The sequence below is a fragment of the Copadichromis virginalis genome, linkage group LG1 (genome assembly GCF_057382275.1).
Source record: "Copadichromis virginalis isolate Kocher_CV1m ecotype Utaka linkage group LG1, C_Virginalis_male_GT1.1, whole genome shotgun sequence".
NCBI classification, from domain to species: domain Eukaryota; kingdom Metazoa; phylum Chordata; class Actinopteri; order Cichliformes; family Cichlidae; genus Copadichromis; species Copadichromis virginalis.
Genome location: NC_140618.1, coordinates 22,597,664 through 22,619,170, shown reverse-complemented (window position 1 = coordinate 22,619,170; position 21,507 = coordinate 22,597,664). Strand labels below are relative to the sequence as shown.

Sequence of the window (21,507 nt, the reverse complement as noted above, 5' to 3'; positions counted from 1 at the left end):
CAAGACAAGAAAAGACCAAGATGCTGCCGCCCCAGCAGACCACACTGTAAAAGATGGCTGAGGCCACCACAGAGTCATAGAAGGTCTTCAGAAGTGGGCCCTTCACTCCAAAAGACCTGAGCATCTGCAGCGGGTACAGCATGCTCTGCCTTTTCCTGTAGAGAGCATTTGAGTTGTGAGACCAGTACAGTTTATTGTTCAGGTGAACACCAAGGTACCTGTAGCTATCCACAGCCTCAATATCAATACCTTGGATGTTTAGTGGCTGCAGTGGAGGATGTTTGTGCCTGCAGAAGTCTACCACCAGCTCCTTGGTTTTACTGGTTTGGATTGGTTTTAGTGTTGATCTGTAGGTAGTTCTGCTGACACCAGTCCATAAAGCCTTAATACTAAATAGTGACTAAAACTTAAATGCAACAAGTACATGAAGTTTAAGATTGAAGATAACAAAAAAAATCAAAACAGGAATCGAAAATCAAAATAATAATAATCAGGGAACCAAACAGAAAACGCTTAACCCACTACTGTAGGGTTACACAAGCATCTCAGGGGTCTGTGAGTTAAAGCAGTGCATTGAAGATACAGCATATTACACTGTACTGCTTATTTTTTTCTCTCTTTTCTCACAAGCAAAACAGTTAGATCAGATTAAAACAAGAGCAATTAGGAAATTCAATACAAAAATGTTACTGGTGGCCTTCAAAACTAAATTGTGAAAAAGAAAGGAGACACTGTCAAATGACCAAAACACACATTAGGTGCAAGGATTTGTGTTGCAATCTTTCCACGCAATAATTTACCTTTGATTGTTGGATTTCTGCTTGGTCAGCTTTTGGTTAACTTATAAATAAATAAATTTTAAGTATACATGACAACTGGGTTACAAATAATTAGAGAACCAATCATAAAGGATAAAGCAACCCCAGAACTTAATGCTATTACCACCACGTTTCTCCAGAGAGATGGTATTAACCATGTGATAAACAGTAACTTGGAGTTCAGCCAGAAAGCTCTGTTTTAATCTCATTAGAGCAGACATCACTTTAGCTCTTCCCCTTAGTACTTTAAACCACATATGGTAAACTCCAGGTGGAAAGAGTGCCTTTCTAGCTGCTTTACAATGATGGAGTGGTGCTGAGATTATTGCCCTAATGCCTCGCCACAGTTATCGCAGAGATCTACAAAGAATACCTTGGCGCTTAGTACTTGTTTTTTGCCACAACATGCAGTCAGATCTGTAGGACCTCAGAGACACAGGTGTACCTTCCAGAAGGTCTCAGTCAGCTTCAGGGCATTTAAAGATTGATTAAACCAAACTTACTTTAACATAATTTGGATTGCCAAAGGGTGTAAAGTGTTGGAAGACTGACATTTTGTTTTTAAACTTGTAAAAGTTTAAAAAGTATATATTTCCAGTTGTTCAAAATTGGCTACTGAGTTCTGAATGACATACAAAAGCAGTTTTATTAGTTTCATATTCTGCAAAATCATAAAAGCTGTCATTTGACTTCTGCACATTTGACATAAACAGGCTGTAACGATATTCCCTGGGCTGCTTTAAACTAGCTCAGCTGTAATGTTTCTAACAGTGCTGTTGATTGTGATATGATGAGTCTAAGATTACCTGGAATCTGAGCGCTCATGAATCACTCTTTTATTGTTTCAAATAAACCAACATCTCTCCAGACTGTGACGATATTTCGCAACGTCACCGAAAACGCCCGAGGGATTAAAGCACGGCTCGAGTTGGGCTGATGAATGTGTTGTTTTGCGTTCAGAGGAGGCACTGTGACAGGCTAATAAATATGCATCACAGTGACAGTGCGAAAAAAAGATGAAGCTGTGAGAGTGAGAAGGAGAAGTTTCTGTCCATATGCAAGGGAAGCGTATTTTTCAAGAATTAATCGAATGTTTATGCAACAGATTAAATGCATTCCACACTTGACATAAAGCAGAGGCAACAAAAGCAAAATCGTAAAACTATCTGCTTTACACAGATGCACAAAGCTCATACAAGATGTCAGAGGTGCTATCACAAGAAATGTGTCAGACAGAAATCTGTGTGATTGAACAACTGAACAAAGGTGTAACATTGAGTCAACACAGCAGAGCAGTCAACTGGCACTGAGCTTTTTGAGATAAAACACTGCTACATGCTGCAAATTGAAAAATGCTCTCTATCCCTGACATAAAATTTCACTGTTACTTCAAAGATAAAACTAAAAATAATTCTGGGCCTCCCCTAAAACAATGAGGACATGGATGATTAACTTCTACACTTGAGCTGCACTATATTTACAGCAAGAAGCTGAAGATAGCTCTTCCAATGGGTAAAAAAAAAGCTAAAATAATGGTTAACTGGGGGTGCTTCTTCCTTACAAGTTGGAATTGTTTGAACTGGATGTGTAAAGTAATTTGAATTGATTTTCACTAAATGTGGTGTTGTACATTATGGCCAGACATCTTCACTCTGGTCCCATCTGTCTAGATGCAACTTTGCAAACCAAAGCTGTGCTCCTTTTAGAGAAACACAAGCTTTCTGCTGACAACCCGTTCAAACAGCCATACTTGTGCTTTCTCTTTGTTTTGGCACCACCTGACCTTTGGGTGAAGACCAACAAACTACCAAAACCAAAACCTGGAGATAATCAGTCAATTAAGGGTAGCCCCACCTGGCTGGTCATTCCTATGGAAGCAAGGTTAAGGTTGGACTTTATTTTTTCAGGGTTGCTTGTGAAAACTTTCTTTTTCACATGAATGTACTATGTTGACTTAAACAGTTTAAGAGCCAAGAAATGTTCCACTCTTGGGAGTTTCCCATTTGTGATGAACAAACAAACCAACAAACAAAACTTGCTTGCTTGTGTCACTTTCCAGGTCTTTAGCAAATTATTGACAACTCAACTTTGGTGTTAATTTGGGTTGCTCTGTGGCTCAAAATCACCAAAAACTTAGAGCCGATAAATCATATTCCATATAGTGCATTTTTCAAAATGCCATTCTAGTTGGAAAAATGTACACACCAATGGAATTTTTTTTTTAAAACTAATAAAATATGAAATATTAACAAAATATTAATGATCAAAAATACTCTCAGACACGCAATCGCATTAGGCTGAAGTAATAAATAAGTTGAGATTCTGTTGTAATAAAATCGCCAATCAGGTTACCAGCTCTGTGCTGCATTTCTGTCTTTTTATGGCTTCAAAACGATCGATTACACAGGAACAAAGAATAGAAGAGAAAACGGTTTAAAAGATATTCAGTAAGTGCATTTCAAGGACACATTTACAAGAACCTAAAAGCTAGAAAATTTTAAAGCACTTTATTGCCATGCTCACATTGTAATCTTCATCTTTAACGTTTTATTACTTTTTTATATATAATTTGCCCGCTAAACACTTTTCTTCGACTTCTTTATTAACACTGCATGCGACTTTCAGTTTAGTTGTAACACTCGGCGTTTGATCGGCTTTAAAATCACCTCCTATATTATATGTTTAACCGAAAGACAGCGTCCAGGTGACTGATTGATGGGTAACACAACACTAGAGATCGCCATTGAGCCACGATCCACGCGTGATTCAGGGCGAACGTGAATAGTGAGTAAATGTGCCTTATCGACTGTATAGGCCTTTTGGCTGTAATGGCATTATTATAATAATTAAAACGCACAGACTGCTCATGACACTACCACTAATGAAAAGCTTACTAGAGGCTCAACACGTGAGCGAGAGCAAAACGTATGGGCTACAACTTGGACACGTTATGCGTAAAAGGTATCAATATTCGCAGAGATTCTCACATGAATCCCACTGATTAGGCTATCGATCCGTAGTGAAGCCACGGAGATGAGGGTGATCAGCACTTACTATTTAAATCAGTAATTCGTGTAATTTATTTATTTCCTCCCTCTTCTGGGCTCTTTTTTTTTTATCATCTCACATAGTAGCGACAGACTTCTGTAGCAGACTGTATGGTTACTAGAATCGATTGTCTGTCAGAATTACCTCTATTATTAAAAAGCTCGGAAAGGCTCCGGTTCACATGACAGTAGGAGCCTCTCATTGTGCAGCTCGGAGTGAAAGAGAGGCTTTGACTCTGTGTGATGAGATGAAGACCTCAGATGAAATGGACAGCAGCACCGAGGGCGCACGGATTCCTCGCCTCGGCTCTGAGTAGACGACCTCCTACCGACTTACTTCACGTCACCCCGCCCGTCTGCTTGCCGTCTCCTCCCCTAAAACCCTTCCTGCGACCAACCCTTTGAGCGACTCTGGGCTTAAAAAAATAGAGACTGAGAGAGAAAGTGAGAGAGATAGCGAGAGCGAGCCAAAACACATACTCCCAACATCACTTAGACTATCTTCTCCAGCACAACAAGGGGAGGAGGACGCACAAGTGGAGGCGCGTCCATGCGTGCCAACCGGCAGACGAACAAGACATTAAAGCGGGCAAAGGACCACAAATAAATTGGAATAAGACTGAACTCTTTGGAAAAGCGCACAGCTTTGCAAAAAACCCCCCAAACAAACAACACCCCCCAAAAAGACAGTCTAGATGAGTGAATGGTAAGAAGAGTCATGCATCTCAACGGAGGAGCAGATAACAGCAAAGGTGAGCAAAAATATTTCAGCGGCCATCAGTGGATAATTTTAATCAGGCTCTCTGCATAGTTCAAAGCTCTCGCGTTGATTGCCAGATGCCCTTGAGTGTGCCATGTTGATGTCAAGTAATGATGCTGGGGGTCATTCCAACAAGCTAATGGTTACTGCTGTCATGGTTTTATTAGTGCCTGTTTGCCTTTCACCAAAACGCACTGAAAAGCTTCGCATGGTAGTGAGAAGGGGTGCTGCAATACACCCAAGGTGGCAATATAGTGACTGTCTGTGAGCCAGCCACTTGAGCACTTGTTGTTCTCGATTTGGATCCAGTGTGCACGGTCGCATCCTTGCACGGTCGTTCTTGCACGGGGTGACCTGAGCATACATGCACAAGGTCATTTTGATGAGCAGCCTGTCGTGTTTGTGCAGCTTCGAGGTGCGTGTGTTTGTATTGTTGTCTGTAACTGAGACGAATGCGTGCCCTCCGCTGTGGTCGGAGGGGGAGAATTAGAGAGCAGACGGTGTGTAACGACAACGCTTCCTATCAAGATAAGTACCGATGGCTGTTGATGCATCTGCGAGAGCCGTGTTGGTGGTGGGGGTAATTTTACTCTCAGTCTTGGAACCGAGGTCGAGGTCACTGACTAACACCTGATGCTGATGGAGATTTTCCTCTCAATGTCTGTCGACATGACGCAGCCCGTGTCTTACTGAGCACTGTAAAACTGCAATTGGACTTGTGTCCACCACACCCACGCACTCAGCAAGTTAAATGTATTATAATGACTGGCATCAAGTATATGGCACTATGATCCACAGACTGATTGTTCAAACTACTGCATGTAATAGTCAGTCCCCCATAAACGTGAGATATCTGTAGTACAGTTGTGGGCAGAAGAAGTCTTAAAAAAACCCCAAACTGAAATACTAAAGAGCAACACCACAGTGTAAGTGCTGAAAATCTTTCAACTTTTTATTTTCTCACATCTGAGCAGCATGCTGATAATGATGTTATACAGTTTGAATTGGAGTACAGTATTTCACATTTTTATTTGCAAGTGGTGAGCTTTACAGGAGGCTAATATCTTTGTTTTTACCAGCTGTAAAGCATGCTGTTTGGTGAGGAGTTCCCCATGTGGAGAGGGGTGACCGGCACAGTGGCACACCGCATCGCCCCTCATCTGAAATGTCTTACGACCTCATTGCCAGATATGGTTTCACTGGGGACAAAAGATGAGTCACCATCTGCAACTGGAAGTGATTTCATGATTACATGACAGGCGTGTGTGCGTGCGCGTGTATATTCCTGTATTACTCTGCTCGTGGGGACATAAATGTGCATACAGAGTCTCAATGTGTGGGCATGCTTTCCTTCTGGGGACGAAAGGAAAGCATGCCCACAGTGTAAATTACAATAATTTAGTTTGAAGATGCGCTTAAGGCTAGGCTTAGGTTAAGATGTGGTAATGGTTAGGGTTAGGGAGTTAGCAGCTATGTTAAGGGTTAGGGTAAGACTGTAGCAAAGGAAGTTAATGTTCTTGGGAGTGATAGAAGCGTGACTGCATGTGTATTTGCACATGTGCGTGCTTGTGTGAGACAGAGAGAGTATATGTGTCTGTGTTTGTGTCTGAAAGTGAGAGGGAACATGTGAGAGAGAGTCGTGAAGCCAAAAGGTATTAATCAAAAGGTTAAGTGTAACAGCAGAACTCAGGCTAAAGCTCGGCTCCTTATATATTGAAAACACAGAAATAAATATTATAAATGTCACTGAATAACATCAGTGATGACGGAGACACTGCGTCCAATATAATAACAGCTTCTTTTTTTATTCTAACAGCAAAAATATTACATGTGGCATATTAAAGATGTCTGAAGTTCATGAAGTTAATGTTCTGTATGGCAGCTGAAGCAGATGGTGTTTTATGCTTATAGGCTGTTTACTGTGTCAAAATGAATCAGATCAATGGCTCAGACTCATTACCCAAAAAAATTATAGCCAAGCCTCCAGCTTTAATTGTCACATTGCATTACCTTTGATAGTCTAGACAACACAGAAACGCGTTTTCCGGCAGACACAATCTATTTCAAGATTAATTTCAGCAAACGGTTCAGTCAGCAAAGCGTTTGTAATTTGTCTTAAAAACAACCGTGAGTGTTCTTTCTGGAGCTCATACATTTTTAGCTTCACGGGGACAGCAATCTAAACTTCAGCAATCGTTAGCCCTCTTCTGCACCGTGGCGCGAATTGAGCAGAAGGGTGCCAGTCAAACTTTGAGTGTAGTTAATGTGTTTGTGTAGATTTTACCTGGAGATTGAATTGATATTTTCCCTGCTTGTTGGCTCTTAAGCAATAACTGTACTTTGGTTTAAAATCATCCTCAATTTACACTTTCCTATGAAATAATACATTAGTAAAACACTGCATTAACAGGCTTCCTGAGTATACCTTTAGGTGTAAAATGCAATCACTTGGCCTTTTTGTCCAATTGGACATTAGTGCTAAAATGTGTTTTATGAGGCCACCGTGGCCTCTAACCTTATTCTAATCAAGTGAATGGTTTTGCCAAATGTAATGAAATCCCATCCATGGGTTCCTGTGGCATTGCTTTCACAAATAATGGGTCAGATGTGAGGTAACGCCTACCCTGACATTCATAAACCAAATTCAGATTTGTTCATGTTTGAATCTAAAGGAATATTTGTGCAAAAATTTTAGAAATCCTCGCAAGATGTTCAAGTGATATTGTGCTCAGAGTCTGAAGCAGACAACCTCGTAATGCCCAGAGCTCACTGTGATGAGACTTTACTTGTTTATGTGACCAAGATTAAAAAAACCCAAACTCATATTGACTTTACCATAAAAAAGCTGATCTGGCAAACAAATAATCAATAAATGCATAAATGCATTTGCTGATTGTTTTTTTTTCAATTATCTCCAAAAATACCAATTGTGGCTGCTCTTAAGTCACTTCAGCTTCATAATGACATGTTGGTGACAGGGCATATGAATACTTTCATATTTACTCATGATATCCATTCTTAGGTCAAATTTTCAATATCAGACTTCTTGTAAATGCGGAGTATTTGTGCTTCCCAGTGCTACTGTCATTTATTTTAACATAGGCTACTTTTTACATTTTTGTCTTAAATGAAAGAAACAAGCACACATAACATCCCATATACAGTAACTATATTATACTATTATAAATAACTATTTACCTTGACCCTGTGTATAAACGTAATCTTACAAAGTTTTTAAAAAAAGGTTTTCCCGACCATTTCAAATATTTTCTGAAACATTACTTTTTCCTAGTGGAAGTATTGAACTCATCCATCATACCCAGTGCATACGCTCAATTTTGTGAAGTAAAACAAGTGAACCAACACACTGCAATTACATCAAGATTTGATATAAGCTAGGATTTGAAGCTTTATTCATTCTAGTTATATCACCACTAAAGGAGACTCCATCTAAAAATATCCTCATTTATGGTTATGTCAGTAAATGAGTTCAAATTTTGATGCTATAAAAGCAACAGCTCATTTTCCCAAATATTGATTAGGCTCACAGCAAAAATAAAATACATTACATGCAGTCTGCAGGATGTTATGTAATTCTTTCCAGGCATAGAGTCACTTTTTTGTGTCTAGTTCCCCAAACGAGCATTTATTATGCAACTTAAAGAGGGGAGCATATCATTGATTTGCAACCCAGTATTATTTATTAACAGAAAGGAAAAAAAAGGATGGAATAAGAAAAGGTATTGTTCCAGGGACTAAGAGCGTGAATACGACAGATTGAGGAGCTATTTATATAGAACCAACAAGCAATTTAACACAAGCAGTTACCAGGGACAGCACTGACAAGACAAAAATGTAAATGCACAAGCAGAATAAAGACAAGACCACAAGTTTGTGGATGGCTTGTAGAACATAATCAGAGACACCTTTTTAGTGTTGTAGTAATAATCAGTGGGTAGTTAGTTGTGGAATTCCTGCATTGTTGTTGCAAGTTCCCTTCACAACAGCCCAGGTGTAAATGTCAGGTCTTAAGTAAGCATCAGGGCAAAGTGCAAAAGAGACGTCTTGTTAATCAAGCATGTGAGAACAGTCAGCGATAACCACTCAGTATTAGTAGCATTGGGATTCAGTGGGAAATGTTTAATTAATATTACGGTTCAAAACTAATGGACTGGAATTATTATTAGTGGTATGAGACAAACTGTTAGGGAGACAGAACACTAATTAATAGAATTTGAAACAAATATATTTTTATTCCTTGTTTAATTGTGAGCCACAATGTTGGGGAAACAAGCCACTTAGATTTACAGACTCAAGAGACCAGACGAAGAGGACATGAAAGAGGAAATATTGCTCTGTTCTACTTAGCTGCGCACATATTTTTAACTGAGGAGGAATATGATAGACTACCGCTTAAAAAATGATGACTGAATTAAAAAGTCAGACAGGAGGGGCCAACAAAGAAATAGACACAGCGTGTCACTTAGAGGGACAGATCGAGGCATGTCTCGAGCTAGCAGGCCCGGACAGATGAATTCTTTAGCCTCGGTAAACTGTCACATCGTCACCTCGTGGTGTGAGGTTTGAAATAAAGAGAGCAGCAGCAACAAGGCTTTTTCTCTGATGAAGGCATCAAAGTGAAACACGTCAGGTTTGCCAGTGCCTTTGTTTCAAATACAACTAGAATAATAAACGAAATGCCAAGTGATGTATCATTAACATATTTTTTTTAAACCCAGAATTATTTATATTGGTGTTTTTATTGCGAGCATACCTATATTTATACCAGAAGTAGGCAGGTCTATAGAAAAGTTATTAAATATATATAGAACTTATGTCATTTTCTTTATTGATATGGAAAAGAAATGTGTGCACAGACCCAATCATCTGTCCAAATATACATTGTCTTAACCACTAATGCTTCTTAGTGTTGTAGCGAGTGTTGTTTCCTATCCCACCTGTCATAAAGCATGGAGGTGGAGTGCAACCTTCCAGTCCTACACCAGTCCATCACAGAGCTTTAGGGGCAACCACACACTCACATCCACACCTACGGCCAACTTACAATCACCAGTTAACCTAACAAGCATGTCTTTGGCCTGTGGCAGGAAGCTGGATCACCCAGAGGAAACCTACACATGCACACTCATTCAAGCCCCACGCAGACAGGCTCCAAACTGATCAGGATGTTTAAACTAAGAACCTTGTTCCTGTGAGGTGACAGCACTAACCGCTGCACCACTGGTTTGTGGTTAGGCTCAACGTGTCCACGCCGAAGACGGCATTGTAATTGTTCTCAGATTCTTTTCTTGACCCTGTTTACCTTCTTGAGTTTTACTTTGCACCTCAAGAATACTTGTGGTGGAGAAGATTGTGGAATCTGGCTAAGGTGGCATCGAGGAAAGTAGTGCACCAATCTGCTGGCAGGGTGGGTTGAAAATCTTACTGGCAGATTTAGGGGGCTGGTGGAGGAGACAGAAATAGATAATTGGAGACACAGGCAGAGACGAAGGGAGAGAGGTAGTGTAGATTTAGGGAGAATGTCTGTGTTGTTCCTCCTAGTCATGAGTACTTCTCAAGAAGAGGCAAGTGACAGGAAGAGACATATACTATGCCTTTTAATCAGTGAACTCATTGAAGCAACACTGATCTCCACACACTTTACACAGCAAAGTGGAGAAAGACAGAAAGCAGAGAAAGACCCCAAAAATCTAAAAGTGCTTCTTTTTAAATGCTGATTTATATTTACACATTAGCAGAGGAATGCTGTCGAGGCTCAGTAACAGAAACAGTGTATTTAAATATCTTATAATGCAGCTTCTTCAACTACATGTACTTTCTCGGAGTCTAAGCAGTTTGATGTATGAATAAATATGCACAAAATAAATGGTATGAATCAGCCTCATGTGATACAGGAGGATGTTTCTGTGAACAGAGTTAAGATGAGCAATAACTTCAAATTTAGCACTGACTAATAAAGGTTGTAGAATCTTTACATGAGCACATCAGTATATATAAAAAATTTTTGGCTAAATAATCATTATCAGTACTGATTATATTATTTCCACTTTACTTATGTAAGTTAGGACTTTTTTTAGTGTTATTTCTATCTTCAGTAATTTGCTTTACTAGCCAAGATTTGCCAATTGGATGCATAAAAAGGCATAAGATGAGCTGTCAGCGGATGTGGGTTGGCATGGAGATCACATGTTATCAGCTCATCTTCTGGGACGGTTGCTGTACACAGATTTTGTGGCGTACATGAAATAACACTATGCTCAGTTTTGGGGTGAATCCCTCTGCGCTCTTTGTTTCTGACACGAGCTTCACAGAGAGACTGTGAGACTGTAACAAACTGCAACAGTTAATCCTTTTCTGTAAGACTTTTCTTGGCTGCATCACGCTGTCTCCATGATCTCCCCTCAGAAGTCTTGTGTGTGTGTTTGTACCTGTTTAGACATCTTTGTGAGAACCAGAAATTGGCGTGCTACTATACTTGTGAGGACCAACAGTCACTTGTGAGGACACACATGCTGGTCCTCATAAGTTTAATGAGACTCAAAATGTGGTTTTAATCTCAGGGTTACAATTGGGTTATGGCTAGGTTTATGGTAAGGGTTAGGCATTCATTTTTGATGGTTAGGGTTAGAGTGAGCAGCTAGGGGAAGCATTATGTAATTATAATGTAACGAGAACGTGTTTGTGTGTTTTATGTGTCTTTGTAGTTGTAGTTTCTCTATACAGCAATATGAATACAATAAAGATAAAAATGCTCACTTTCCTAGCACAGTTTATACCACATGGTATTAATGTTGTGCTATTTGATTTTACAAGCAAAAATGGAAACTATCTCCTTTTAATTAGATCCAAATAAAATGAAATTGTTTTCATATTAGATTTAGCTTCAGCGCAATCACAACTTGCATTACATTACGATGAATTTTAAAAAGACATTGGAGTGATGTAACTGTGGTTTGTTTTGATAGCATACATACAAAATGCACACATACAGAGGACATGGGTTCAGAATTTAATCCTCTTGCAGTTATGTTTCATTAAACATGCCTTTCCTGTTGCAACCTCTCTCGGAGACTGAGTTGCAGAAGTAATGAAAATAGTATTGACAACGTATGCTTGTTCACACCTGGCATTAGAATATATCTCTACATGCATTCAAGTGCTAACGATTCACCCATTTTCTTCCACTTATCTAATTCCGGGGGCTGGAGTCTATCACAGCTACCACAGGATGTGATCCTGGGTACACCATGGATAGGTCTCCAGTCTGTCACAGGGCTAACACAGAGAGACAGACAGCCATTCACACTAAATATTCACACCAAATCCCATTAAATGAATGTCTTTGGACTGTGGGATAAACTCCACACAGGAAATCCCCCAGCCAGAAACGTAGATTCAAACCCAGGACTTTCTTGCTGTGAGGCACTGGTGCTGACCACTTGTTGCTTGTGGCGAAGAATGAGTTCAACTTTTGATGAAATCAGATTTTCCCTCCAATGTGAAATGTTTACTCTTTTTTACATGTATTTGCAATCTCAAATGCCACAATCCTGCACACGTGCAGTTTTGCAAACTCATATCTGCTGAAGCCACATCGCTCAGTATACTAATGTACTGTCAGTCTGGAATCCACACCATACACTTAATTTGAGGCCTGCACCCAAACCTGGGATTCAACAGAAAGGCTGTATACTAACTTTAAAGTGTTTAGTTTTAAGTTGCAAATTTGACAAGCAGCCTTGAAAAATGAAGGCTGCGACAGAAATGGCTACTAGTACCTGCAGGCACCCAGCCCGATGCAGTACTATGCCGATACGCGTTGTTGTTTTCACTACTGGGAGCTCTGTAGGTTCAGGAAACATTTGCATACAAATTGCTAAAAAAAAATGCACCCACATGAGGCTTTGACCGCTCCTTAATATGGTCTGAGATTCTGCAGGTAAACATCAGGTTTCTGTCTGCTGATGGCGTGACTGTGGTTAATGTTTGGTACGTGGTTACAAGTGGACACAAAGGACTTGTAGTTTGGTAAAGTTTTTGGAATTAGGATAACTATTTCACTGTGTTTAGAGCATCTCCACTGCTAAAAATAAGCATGTGGTAAAGGTCAGGGAACTCTTAACCTACATTCACTTATAGCTGAAATGGGAAACAAATAGTTGTGTTAAAAACTGGGCATTCTTGATCCATCCATCCAACCTCACAGGGGTTATTTTAATGTAGATTAGATTAGATAGAACTTTATTAATCCCTCGGGTGGGTTCCTCTGGGAAATTCGATTTCCAAAAAAGCACAGCACCGACAGAAGTTACAGAGTTACAGAATATTATATATATATATACACACACACACACATATATATAAATACAGAGACAATATAAATAAAATATACGAAGGGGATAAATAGAATAAATAGGAATAAAAAAAATAAAAATACAAGTGAATTGCACATTTCAAGTATTGAGTCTATTGCACTGTTGACTATTTACAAAAGTATGTAATAAGCTTATCTAAAAAAAAAAAAAAAGCAAATGAAAAAGATTTGTTTTTATTTTCCTTCTTTCTTCAATAATAACTTCTGAGAGATTTGTCAGTTTGCGTGCCGTCATGCTATTTTGGTCACTTGCTGAAACGACTAATAGAGCTGTTTGTGTTTACAGTGACTGTTTTTCTCTTGCAAAGAATGAAAGAAGACAGGTTGAGGAAGACCAAATTCGCAGAGGCCTTGATTTATACAGAGGCTTAGATTCTCAACCCAGCAGAGACCAGGTGCCCCAAATCAGTAGAAGTTGCTTGTGCTGTGACAGAGACGTGACCTGCAAATACTGTTGGTTGTTTTGCTGGAGTGCTGTAGGCATCAAGGTTTTCTAACAGCTCACTGAACAGGAAGGTATCCTGGGTTGGGACATGTTTGTTGCAGGACCTCTGATTAACATTTTAGGTTGACCACTGCTGTGAGAAACGGGCACAAAACCCACTGTGTGGAACAACAAATGGTGAAGTGGTGATTGCTTTATGTTAGTGGCTATGAAGAGCAGGACAGGTATTTGTTGGGACTGCTTTCCCAACCCACAGTGGCCTTGTGTGTCTCCGCAAGGCACTCAGGATGAGTTAGGCAGAAGGCTATTTGTGGTTTGTTCTCCTGTCCAGAATGGAGGCTTTAGAGAGGGAGCACTCTCACATCAATAGTAAACATAGTGTTCCCTGACTTTCCCTCTATTATTGAACAGGACACAAAATTAAATCTTTAAGTGGAGGCTTGATAGCTGGCGGGATGTTTGGATGGCTACATGGATGGATGCATGGATGGATGAATGGGTGGATGGAAATTGTCCAAGATACAAGATTTGTGCACCCCACCTAGTCGAAGAGAGGCGAACAGGATATTATAAGAAGAGATATCAGCAGTCTAGCCAGGAACAGATGGTGAGACAGAGCTACGCACAGACAGGATCTTCCTGCCAATACAGTACTGACAGGGAACAGTGTCAGTGTGCACATGCAAAGACACATATAAACACAGTCTTTGACTTGTCAAAGTCTCGATGAGGGAGCATCAATGAAGTCAAAGGCTGAATCGCTGTCACTGTCAAACCCCCAAGCCTTTCATTTCCTCTCTCCTCTTTGTTCAGTTTCCTCTGCTTTTCAGTTTTCTGATTGCTCCGTGCCTCTTCGTCTTCCTGTAACTCATTATCCATCCTGAAGAACGTGTTAGGATAATTTGTTAATGCTAACAAACACTGACACTTGCTTGATAAACTTTGCCTTCATTTTATCAGCTCTTGGTGTTCAGTTCCCAGCAAAAATCGTTTATGTTGGGCTGGTAAATTATTCATTTCAGGTATTAGAGAGGCAATATAATTAAATAAGCTAATGCAAAGAAGCTCTCAGGGACTATAAAATATAACATGACTGTGTAGTTCTCCCTTAATTAGATTTATAATTCCTCTGATGCACATCAGACATGCGAGTGTTATCCTGGGGTAAATCTGGCGCCAGCTGGTGTGTATGTAGCATGTGGAGCCCTGGGAGTCCTGGGAGCTTGTTGTCGTCAGGTGGTGTGTCCCGAGAGAGCTGCTGCAGCCCACCTTAACAGACACACACTGACCACAACCCTGGGTGTAGCACTCTCCCACAGATGGCTCTGTTTTTCATTTCTTCCAAACACTGACCATGTTCTTCTAAGACTAAGAATGTAATTATTTTTAAAGTTTTTCAGGGAAAGTGTGCGTTATATGGTTGACAAGTATTGCTCAGATGAAACATCAACATTTTCCCTTCATGCAGCTGACTGGGCTGTCAAGTCTTCTTCGGGGCAGCTGTTCTGGGAACTTTTTTGTCGAATAGAGTCTTATTTATTCCCCAGCATTGGAATCTTTTGAAAACAGGGTGAAATACAATCCATTAAAATGCTGAAGCATGTTTGATTAACAGTATTATCATTAACAGGAAACTGAGTGGAGCCATTATATGCATTTACACAGTATCACTCTCTATTCTTTCTTATTAGATCTGATGTCAAGCTAGTTTTAATGGGTTAATACTTTTTACTCAATGTTTTGCCTAGGATACTAAAAAAGTGATGAGCTGCAACTATCAGTCAAAAGGAAGTCATTGCATCCTTTTTTTTAAACAAACAAAACACAACAACAAATGATTTGTGATTTAGATTCATTCTCAGGAATTTTGGTTCTCACCAAACTACAATCCCAATGGTGAAGACATTCAATTTAGATTTTCTAGTAAACGGAGAAAAATCATATTTGATTAACTGGAATTGGGGAATAATTGATTATTGTAGCTAGCTTTGCTGCGTGGCTTTAGGGAGTTTAATACTGGCCTGTTGTGGGCTCTTGTGAGCTGACTCAGTGAGCTCCAGTTGGGAATAGTGCCAATTAACAACATCTGCATGGTTGAGAACAGTGCTAAGTGGTGCACGAGTGTCACCTTATCTTAAAAATTGACCAGTTTTCTATTCTTGTGTTATTTTCACACTAGTTTTAATTAAAACGGTCAGTATACAGAAAAGGATTTTCTGCACACACTCATACCAGCAACATTGCCACTGTGCTCAGAAACTAGTCTTTCTAAGGTCTACTGCAGTCTGTAAATGTTGACTTACCAATGTGGAAAAAGTCTCACAGTTTCACAGCGCATTGATGTGTCCAAAGACGGAAGACACATCTCAATCCTAATCCTAAAATGAAAACTCACTGTCTTGTTTGGAGTGTACTCGCACAACCCTACACCAAACATGCACTGCAGGTGGTGCTCCTGCAAAGAAACACAGTCCACGGCACATCTGCTGAGTGAACAGGCCTTATGTGGGCTGTCTGTTTACTATGTAGTGCAGGCAGTGTTAGTTTTGTTGCTTTATAAGAAACTTCAGTGATAAAAATGATTAAAATAGCTCCCAATAAATTTCCAGCAGTCAAGTATCTTTAATTAGCTTGTAGTTGGCACTTTAATAAAACTGTCATTTTACTGTCCCCTCTTTTATAATTCTGGGACGGAGCCTACCAGCTGAAGTGGATGAATACCGTAACAAAACAAAAAAAACCCCTCCCTTCCCTGTTTATTCAAACAGAAGCACAGTCTCTGACCTGACAATTCACACCCAGTGTAGTGAAGGTCTTATTTTGGAGAGCTTTTTCCCCCCTGTCAACCTCCAGCTGCCAGTTTCACTCTGCTCGGCTTGGATGATGTTCGTGGTCATTGAGCTGCCGCCGTGTTGAGCAGCAGCTGAAGATATGCAGGAGCATCTTCTCCTGAGGCAGCGAGGCCACGGAGGTGACTCAGCTTCGCTCCTGAAGAACAAACTATACATGCTGTTGCACATACAGTGACTTATTTTAAGAAATTTCTGAACAGTTTAGTTTGAGATGTACTCATACCACTGTTTTATTGTTGTTGTTTTTTTCATTTTCTCTGATTTTTTTCCTCCCTGATTTTACATCATGTTACTTTTTCCCCTTTGATGTACTTTGTGTAAATACAGCATGTTACTGTTAGCTACAAGTATGCATTCTGTCCACCCGTTACTGATCAGTAGTCAACTCACTCTCTGTAAAATTGAAAGTATAAATGCAAAAATAAAATTTAAAGTGCTTTTAAAAGCTTGGCAAGACCCGCACATCCTCGCAATACAAGTCGGCCATATTTTCCATTACAACTAGACGCCCACCACCTGCACTGATGCCTCTGCCACTGATGATTGTAATTGCCATATTCTTGTTATCAAATATCTATACAGTGTCCTCTCTCCAGGGAAATGAGATGGAGAAATATGAGTATGCAGTGTTTGTTTTCAGGTTAGAATAATGGAGGGCCTCATCACTTTGTAAATGAGTGTTTGCTCATGCATATGCGTCTGTGTTTGCAGCAGTGTGTCACAACATCCACATTAATTTTTGTGTCAATGCCAAGCTGAGGTTCTCTTGCTCCTCTGCGCCTCCTTCAACTTCCCTCTCTTCTGCTTTTAAGGAGTCGTTTTTATTTCCTTGTGTGTCTAAAACCATCATACATTTAAAATGATTAAATTATGGGGATGGAAAGAAGCCAAGAATGGAGAGGGAAGGACAGGAGGAGGATGGAGCGCAACAATGGCACTCTGCTGAGGACTTTGGAGAGACAAGAGTTGGCAAAGTCGATATAATTTTAAGAGTAGGAAAAGATCCACTGAAGCAGTTTATTTATCTATTCATCTAGTGTAAGAAGCTATAAAAGGCAACAAAAGAAGAACGTGTAGTTTCACTAATTTGGATAATAACAAATGAAAAGCCATCTGTGAAGCTGCTTTTTCTTCCTCTTTTGGCTGGTCCCTGCAGGAGTTGCAGTGGATTATGTGCCTCCATCTCACCCTATATCTAGCATCCTCTACTATCCCCCTTTCCTCTTCCTTTGTTTTGAGGTAATAGACTAAAGACAAAATTGCTGCTAACCCTTGCCCTAACCAATTCGATGGGGAAATTTTATTGATGATCCACATATTTGATTTGGCAAGGAGTTTATGCCAGAATCTGTTCCTAAAGCAACTCTCCCATGTATCTAGGCTTGGGGATTGCACTAGGAGTAGAGTGACTTAATTAAAAACACTGTGTGAAACTAGTACCACATATTGTTCATTAGTAACAGAGGAATACAGCAAGAAACGTTTCTTTTCGATACTGTAACCAGGCCCACAGGTGGCAGGTTGGGATTTAGTCACTCAACAATCACTGCTACATTTTTCACTGACTTTAAATATAAAATATTTTTTTAATTCCTTTCCAGATGAATGAATGACTGACTGAAGCCTTTATTTGTCACTTGCATTTGCCTGCAGCGAAATTGACCTTTTCAACTAAATGGATAGAATTATACCCAAGTAGAAGAGAACAGTACATGAAAGTGAATAATGATAAAGTCACAGTCCATAACTCTGCTACTGGTATCCCCACAATGTAGATAATTTCTACTAAATTATTAAAGATTTGTCTTCGTCCTTATGTAGAAATTCAACTATATGCTGATGATACACTGATTTATCTCCACTGCTTCCAAAGGCTGAGACATATTACAATATGATCAGATGACTCATCTCTCAAGTCAAATGTTACCAAAGCTACCAATAGTCTAATTACTTTATTGAAGTATCTCGATTTCTGGATTCTGGATCTAATCATTGCTTTATACCTTATGGTACAGCATAGGGTATTAGATGTACCAAAAAAGCATTGTTTCTGTTTTGAAGAAGTGCTTACAGTCAATGAGCTTTTTCTGGAACAGCATCTAAATAATAGATTTTACTGCCAGTTCATATCAGAGAAATCAATACTTACCCTTCCTCCACCGATCAGTTGAAGCTGATATGTGAACATTAGAATACTATCAGCTGACTGACCTTTTCTTCTTCCTTTTGCTTTGTCCTGCATTGATTTCTGCTTTGGAAATGCACTTACATTGTTTGGTGGGGGTGCTCATTTGGGTTTGGCCAATATCTATCATGTGTAGACGTATGTGATGTCTATGATCATTTATCCATCCATCCATCTTTTGCCATTCATTCAGGTCCACAGAGACACTCAGAATTCCCTCTCCACACCTACCACCTTCAGCTCTTCCGGGGGACACCAAGGTTTTCCCGAGCCTGTTGAGAGACATGGTCTCGTCAATATATCCTGGGTCTGCCCTGGGGCCTCCTCCTGGGTGGACATATCCAAAACACCCCACCCAGGAGATGCCCATGAGGCATCCTAGTCAGATGCCCAAACCACTTTAACTGACTGTTTGGCAGCTCTATCATGAGCTGAGGTCCTCACCCTATCTCTAAAGCTGAACCTAGACAAAATTCAGAGGACTGATAAATTAATTTACTTTAATGTTCGGTTGCTGTTGTAAGAACTGGCCAGGGACATTTGGCACTACCTCTTTTGATCAATGAGCACGGTCCCTGTCAAATAAACAAATAAATTAAAAAAGTAGTGCAGTGAGATGATGCTATCATTTGGCGCTGATAATGCTGAAAATTGGAGATGGTTTGCAGGCAAAATATTCAGTATTTCAGTGTGACATTCTGGACTTGTTGCTAAAGTTCACCTGGAGCTGATAATAATTTTTATTACATTTACATTTGGTCATTAAGGATAATTTTAAAACGTGAAAGTGGTCATAGCGTCAGAGTTATCTAGTGAGGGATGTCAGCATCTGCACCAAATGTCAAGGACTGTCCTCGGAGAGCTGCCAAAGTCTTTCACTCAAAACCACAAAAATCATGTTTTGAGGAAATGTTTGGGTTTCATAAAATGAACTAGTGAGATTCATTGATTGAAGACACTGAATGTTGTTAAGGAAAAAGAATTAAAGAAAAATAAACATCATCCATTCGACCCGAGTATTAGAGAAGAAATGAGAAGAACATGAATTCATGGTGAAGTGAAGTGAAATGGACATAAAAACACAAGTTCTGAGATTTCTTGTCGAGTTTCCTGGTTGTTTACTTGGTTGAGTTGCAGGAGAGAAGACAACACACCTCAGTACTGGGATAGCAGTGTTCATTTATAAAGAAATTCTTTGAAAAGTTTTCAAGGAACTACCGCAAAAGAACGTAGCTTGTTTCCAAGATGGTTAAAAAGGGAAATTAAAAAGATTAAAGGTGCAGCTGAGGTTTTGTGTGAAGTGAAGCTGTGTTAGATCTCACCAGACCCCTAACATGGTTAATAAAAAAAGAACAACCCAAAAAACAAAGTAGCAAACTGCTTATCCAAACTAAAATAAACCTTCATGTGGCTGTCTAACTCTTTGTATCTCACTATCTGTATGTGTGCTGGAAGATTTGTTGTATCTTCTCCTTGTGAAGCTGTCCTAGATTCCTGTGGCGCTGTGGCCCAGACTCATGAAACAGCGGTGTGCTGCACGGATCACAGGAGCACATGCTGGACACACGCAGGCAGAGATAAATACCGCAAGGGGGGGAAAAATTAAATAAACAAAAACAAAGAAGACAATGTGACAGAGATGTGTGCGCACAGGCTTGTGTTGGGCTTTGGTATATGTTAGAAATGGATAGGAGGGGATAAAGAAGATAAACAAAGATGGACAAAAGGTAAAGAGGAAAAATGAGCTGGTGTTTGTTTTCTGTACCTTCTTTCCTTCTCATGTACAGCTGGTAGATGGATGCAGCAGCCATGTGGCAGGGTTATGTATTTTTTAAGGCTTTAGGCAGAGCGAAAGCAAAAAACAGGAATCTGTGAATGCTGGTGGGCTTTGAAACAAAAGGAGAGTTTGTCTTTCAGATGGGCTCATCTGGCCCTCAGTAATCAGCTCTTTATTCTGTCCTCTACAACCTGAGACAGTTTACAACTTGTTACATCATCCATCCACAAGCTTTGTTTCACTTGGGTTTAATGTTCATATATCATATCGTTTGATATGTTTGCTCTCAGCATGCTGTACATTAGCAGACTGAAAGAAAAATGTATTTTTTCCATATTTTAATGTAAAAATTCAGGTTTTTCCTCCTTCTCTATCGTGGATAGAGATATTGCCCAAAAACTGCCATATTTAGTAGTTTTTCATTTGGCTTTAAGAGGATAGACAGTATTGGATAGGTGGGCAATAGCTGTTTATTCCAAAGATGTTTCTGCTAAGTATTAGCAAAAAAGGCACTAATAAACAGTGCCTTTCATAAGTTTAAAAACAGGCTTGAATTCAAAAGGAATTAAACTAAAATTGAAGAATTTTCCATGTATTAAAATGTTTTTTCTATCAGACAACATTTAATTTTACTTTGGTCCAAGTTATTCTGACTTGGTGTTTAATGTGTGTTGTTGGTGATTTTTGCCTCCATCTACAACACACACACACATACACTGTATGAACAAGCACTGAACCACCTACTCATTTTACAGACAGGAGCTCCTTGTCCTTGGAAACCCATGCCATGAAGTTCCTGGCCCACATCTTTTGTGCTGATGTTAATGCTAGAAGAGGTCTGGAACTCTGCAGTTAGACTCAGCAGAGTATTTGTGACAATTCCCTCACTCAGTTGTGTAACTTTATCTGGGCTGCTACTCTGTGGCTGAGTTGCTGTGTTTCTTAAACACTTTCAGTTTGCAGTAATACCAATTACAGCTTATCTTGGAATATAGGGGAAGGAATACATTTCACAAACTGGCTTGCTGCAACAGCTTGAAGTCACTGAGCTCTAGAACAACCAATTAATATGCACGTGTTTGTAAAGGCAGACTTTGTGGCTAGGTGCTTGACTTTATTCACCTGTGGCAATGAGACCGAAAACACCTGAATTCAATACACAGCCTGTACAACAATACATAGAGTGAACATTAATGAATCATTAATGATTTAATGATTTTCTGGATTT

General features: G+C 39.7%; 1 protein-coding gene across 2 annotated transcripts in view; it reads left to right on the top strand.

Annotated features, from left to right (window-relative positions):
* Positions 1 to 4,225: 4,225 nt before the first annotated feature.
* The window catches only part of syt7b (synaptotagmin VIIb), a 127,842-nt gene continuing 110,560 nt past the window's right edge, over positions 4,226 to 21,507 (top strand). The window contains exon 1 of one of the 2 annotated variants that reach the window (XM_085454987.1): positions 4,226 to 4,617. In XM_085454987.1, the coding sequence (XP_085311113.1) occupies positions 4,569 to 4,617 (49 nt within the window). In that variant the 5' untranslated portion in view covers positions 4,226 to 4,568. The remainder of the gene's footprint in view (positions 4,618 to 21,507) is intronic. The other variant, XM_085454979.1, reaches the window with a different exon arrangement.